The sequence below is a fragment of the Zophobas morio genome, unplaced genomic scaffold (genome assembly GCF_036711695.1).
Source record: "Zophobas morio isolate AGI-343-1 ecotype UQ-CSIRO unplaced genomic scaffold, CSIRO_AGI_Zmor_V1 ptg000012l, whole genome shotgun sequence".
NCBI lineage: Eukaryota > Metazoa > Arthropoda > Insecta > Coleoptera > Tenebrionidae > Zophobas > Zophobas morio.
The window spans coordinates 22,003,311-22,008,765 of record NW_026972117.1 but is presented as its reverse complement, the minus strand read 5'-3'; the positions used below and the strand labels follow the sequence as shown (position 1 = coordinate 22,008,765).

The following is a 5,455-nucleotide window of genomic DNA, read 5'->3' as shown; positions in this document are numbered from 1 at the left end:
TTTTTTTTGTAATGAAATACTTCTAAAAGATATTTCGCGCTTATGACAACTAATTATTCTATACTTGGTAAAAACGTAATTTTTAAAATTTCTGTGGCTTCTACCAGAAATATTTGTAAACATAATTTAAATAACCTAATTGTTCCCTTCGGATGCACTGATGTAAATCCAGAAACCCATGTTATATATACAGGATGTTCCAGCGACCTGACCGAAAAATTACACATTCTGGTGAATTACTGAAAAAAATGTTTGATGATACGATTGATAGAATTCATTTAGGGATATATACATCATTCATGAGAAGCACTAAACCTAAAAAAGTCAGTGTTTGTTTCCTATTACCTTATAAATTTTGTATTTCTTTCTTTAAAAGTAGGTAGATACGCATTTTTAATTAGTTCTGTTTTCGCCTGAGCTTTTTATCTATAAATTTCTTCTATTTCGTCTTATTCGTTCTCTACTCCTTTACTTCCTACCATTTTCGTCTGTGCCTCATTTGGGGCTAGGGTTTAAAAAATAAAGTAAAACCTTAAAAATTAATAATTTACAAATTTTAAATGCGTTATTCAAAGAGAAAAAAATAATACCGGACATAAAGGCATTTTGACAGTTTTTAAACAAACTTCTGAACTATATTTTATTTATTAAAGAATTGTATAGTTGCTGAATATGATGTATATTTAAGTAAAAACAAGTAATAATTGCATCATTCAGCCAAATCTAAAAACAAGCTGTGCAAAATATCATTAAAAAAATTGGTCTAAAGAGTTTAGACAGTACTTCCCTCGCTGTAGGAAACGTGACGACTGCATGCCTATTATGTTTTTTTTCGCAGTAGATTTCAAAGCATTCGGTTTTGTAGTTCCTGAGTAAATCAATAAAATAAATTTACGCATTCATTATTTTTTTTTTAGTCACCCGGTATATGCAAATTCAAAAAATATGAATGCAATGATAAATTACAAGTACAGACTCATCATATTTTGTACATTCTAGATAGGATTTATTCGGCAAACTTTTGAGCTGACGTCATCAGTTTTTTAGAGAAGATAACCAAATATATTTTGACTCCAAATTTATTATGCTCTTTATAATCTTAAAACATCTGTAAGATTTCAAAACATTCAGTTCTGTAGTTCCTGATTAAATCAATAAAATACATTTACGCATTCATTATTTTTTTTGGGTCACCCTGTATATGCAAATCGAAAAAATACGAACGGAATGATAAATCACAAGAAGAGACTCATCGTATTTTGTACATTTTGGATAGGATTTATTCAGCAAAATTTTGTGGTGACGTCATAAATCTTTTAGGGGGGATGAGCAAATACATTTTGATCAAAAACTTACCATGCTTATGATAATTTTAAAACATCTTCAAGATTTCAAAGCATTCGGTTTTGCAGTTTCTGAGTAAATCAATAAAATAAATTTACGCATTCATTAATTTTTTTGAGTCACCCTGTATATGCAAATCGAAAAAATTTGAATGGAGTTATAAATCACAAGTACAGACTCATCATATTTTGTACAGTTTAGATAGGATTTATTCGGCAAACTTTTTAGCTGACGTCATCAAGTTTTGGGAGTGGATAACCAAATATATTTTGACTAAAAATTTATGATGCTCTTCAGCATTAAAAGATCTGCAACATTTCAAAGCATTCGAGTTAGCAGATTCAAAATTAAATTGGAAAATGTTGTTTTATAATTTTAATTTTTTTTTTTTTCCAAAAATCTGTACATTTCGGGTAAAAACTCAATTCGGAGTCGTAAACTACATATGTAGGACTATGTTATTTTATACAATTTAAAACCCATTTACTATGTACAATTTTGAAGTGACGTCATCGCATTAGTGGTGGGGATGATTAGACAAATTTTGGTTAGCCTTTTACCATCTACATGATATTCCTAATATAAGTACAAAATTTCACAACAATCGATCCAGTACTTTCGGAGATTATCTGTCTATCTACCGGGACGGCAGACAGACGGAAATGGGAGACCTATTTCTTCGTCTTCTAGAGGTCATGAAAGATCAAGAAAACGTAAAAGTAGTGAGTCGGCCGACGGACTCGATTACAATACTTCCTTTGCTTACGCTCGGGAAGTAAAAATATAAAATATTGTATTTTATATTGGTAATCGGAATGTCAGCTGTGTTGCCACTTTTTGGTTTCAATTAACAAATCAGAATTTTTAGCAAATATATTGAAACGCAGTTTAAATTTAATAAAACAACGTATTTCCACACCTGTGGTTTATGAATCCGCCTTGATTGTAATTGTAATTCAGGGGCGAAGAAGTTCTGTCAAAATAACTTTAGACCAGTTTTCTCTTTTTTCTTAAAGTGTCAAATTTGCAAAAAAATATATAGGCTATTATATAAACAAGCCTAATATTCGATGCAGTTTTAATTCTTACTGTAATTAACATATTATATGCATCAGTTCATTTCATTTATTTATTTCTTCAGGCTCGAACCATTAACGTATATCTTCGAATTAAAAATGGCTACAACTTCGAAGGCCTCTACGAAATCGAGGACAATACACTCGTCTCAAAAATCCCCCAAGGTTCAAATTTTCTCCGCAACGCTAAAGACGGAGATTCCATGATTAGAAAATACTCCTTCACAAAAATATTTTCTCAAGAAACTGACCAAAGGGAGATTTTCAACTACATCGTAAAGCCAAAAATTCTAGATTTTATCAACGGACAAAATTCCACACTCATGACCTACGGTGCTTCAGGATCAGGTAAAACCCCTCAAACAAACATTAACAAAAACTAATTTTTAACTGATACAGGTAAAACCTTCACAGTTATAGGCACCGACAGAGACTTAGGGAATCAAACAATATAAACAGTTCTCTTTTGGTTCTGGGCAGGTGTATTTCTGCTGTGCGAAATATGCAAAAACAGAATGATAACAAATTAGTACCTTTCAGGGAATCGAAACTGACTCAGTTGTTTCAAAGGGCATTAAATGGCACTGAAGATATATCAATGATTGTTAATATAAGTGCCTCTAGAGATATGTTTGACGAAACTCAGCATGTCCTTAACTTCGCCGCTATTGCCAGGGACATAATCATCGAACAAAAGCCAGAACCGATCTTTAAGAAAAAAAACCGCTTTTCGCAACTAGTTGAACAAAGTTCAGATGATACTTTCAGTTCCCATAGCAGAGAAGATTTAAAAAATGCCATCCGTCACTTGACAGATGAGCTAGAGACTCAAAAAAGTGAGTATGAGACAGAGTATCAGGCACATATTCAGATGATAAGAGAGAAATACGAACAAGCTCTAGACGATTTAGAAGAAAATGCTAAGATAAGAATTAAAAAAGCTGAAAGTGCAGTGAGAATGATGTATGAAACGAAACTAGAGGCTATGAGAACAAAATATGAAAAACTGATTGAAGAAATAGAAATACAAAATGATGCAGACCAACAACTAGAAGAAAGGCAAATTGATGTAATCGAAATTCCAAGTTCAGATGATGAAGATGAAGAATGTTGGAAAACTGAAAAAGAGAGTTATATAAAAGAGATCAAAGAGTTAAGGTCCACTTTAGCTGAAGGAGTCAGCGACTATAAAGAGCTCCACAAAAAATACGTGCTACTTGAAAAAGAAAACGCTCGACTTCGGGGCAGATGCTTAGAATTAGAAAATGAAATCGAGCTTGGATTTCAACCTACGCAGAAAATATTTTGCGAGTCGGAATCTGATGATGAGAATGTGGAAGGTGAGTACTATATCATTTCTTGTATCGCTTACTTATTAAAATTTTCAGATTACAGATTATTAGTCTATGATGAATTTGAAGGGAAATGAGTGTCCAAATCTCCTTAAGTGTTCTATTTCTTCAATCAGTTTTTCATATTTTGTTCTCATAGCCTCTAGTTTCGTTTCATACATCATTCTCACTGCACTTTCAGCTTTTTTAATTCTTATCTTAGCATTTTCTTCTAAATCGTCTAGAGCTTGTTCGTATTTCTCTCTTATCATCTGAATATGTGCCTGATACTCTGTCTCATACTCACTTTTTTGAGTCTCTAGCTCATCTGTCAAGTGACGGATGGCATTTTTTAAATCTTCTCTGCTATGGGAACTGAAAGTATCATCTGAACTTTGTTCAACTAGTTGCGAAAAGCGGTTTTTTTTTTCTTAAAGATCGGTTCTGGCTTTTATTCGATGATTATGTCCCTGGCAATAGCGGCGAAGTTAAGGACATGCTGAGTTTCGTCAAACATATCTCTAGAGGCACTTATATTAACAATCATTGATATATCTTCAGTGCCATTTAATGCCCTTTGAAACAACTGAATATTTTAACTTGAATCAAACATATTTATTTACAGAAAATCCTTTTTCTGTAAATAAATATGTTTGATTCAAGTTAAAATATTCACTCCCTATCCATACATTTTCTAAAGGAACAACGATATTTCTTGTCTTGATATCCTATCAAGACAAGAAATATCGTTGTTCCTTATCAAATGGTGACTAAAATAAAAATAACAGAAAACATAAAATACTTTTTTAAACAAATGTGTCAATGTTTTCACATAAAAAACCCTCTTCTGGTCTTCCTCAATCATATGTTTGCAATATTTAAACTTCTCCATGATTAAGTTGATATCATTGATTCGTACATATATTTTCATACAGCCCATGGAGGTAGAATAATCATATTACCTCCATGATAGAAACCAATTTATTAGTAAATATTTTAGAAAACAGAAACGTAGTGTATATACCTTATATGTAAAACTCAGTTTTTGTATGCTGAAACCAATTTCACAAAAAAAGTGAAAGAAAACAACTCTTCGTGTTCTACAGTCATATTTTGGCGCCTAAGGTCTCCAGCAGCAGGTCTCCGATTTTCGGCCTGAATCTCATGCCTCCGTCCGGCGAAGTGAAATCTCGGATCGAAGAACTGGTAAAGCAATATTTGCGTATACATGGTCACTGGTCAATTTTTTATGTGACATGAGTTTGTTTCGAGTCACCAATTAGTAATGCTGATGTGAAGTTCTCCTTTTAGTAAAATGTGGTGACTTGGCATTCGTCACAATACATGTTACTGTTGTGCTGCTTCACATAAAATCTCCGGCTAAACTACAGGGTCGACCTCGCAACCGTATTGACACTTTGTGAAAGCACTTTAACGTCGTCAACAATTTTTTGCGACCAAAAACAACAGTTTTGCAAGTTGCAGAAGTTATAACAACCAATTTTACAGTATTTTAAAACATGTCAATAACAAATTTTGAACGTTTTATTCAATGTTACTTCGATTATTTATTACTTTGCTCCAATTATACGCAAACAATTATGAATCTTCTGTTAAAATACGCACAAGAAACAAGATTATTACTTGCAATGTAAAAAAAAGCATTTACAACTGTTTAGATTTACTGCTCAATGTTTATACATT

At 32.4% G+C, this 5,455-nt stretch overlaps 1 protein-coding gene across 1 annotated transcript; it reads left to right on the top strand.

Annotated features, from left to right (window-relative positions):
• The first annotated feature begins 2,874 nt into the window (after positions 1 to 2,874).
• On the top strand, positions 2,875 to 4,413 carry LOC135128429 (kinesin-like protein KIF20B). Its single transcript, XM_064055336.1, has 2 exons — positions 2,875 to 3,760; positions 3,809 to 4,413. The coding sequence occupies exons 1-2, from the start codon at positions 2,923 to 2,925 to the stop codon at positions 3,847 to 3,849; spliced, it is 879 nt and encodes a 292-aa protein (XP_063911406.1). The 5' UTR covers positions 2,875 to 2,922; the 3' UTR covers positions 3,850 to 4,413.
• The last annotated feature ends 1,042 nt before the right edge of the window (positions 4,414 to 5,455 follow it).

Coding starts and splice junctions, on each gene's coding strand:
- LOC135128429 (XM_064055336.1), top strand. CDS start 2,923: ATGCAAAAACAGAATGATAACAAATTAGTACCTTTCAGGGAATCGAAA. Junction 3,761..3,808: donor TGATGATGAGAATGTGGAAG/GTGAGTACTATA, acceptor TAAAATTTTCAG/ATTACAGATTATTAGTCTAT.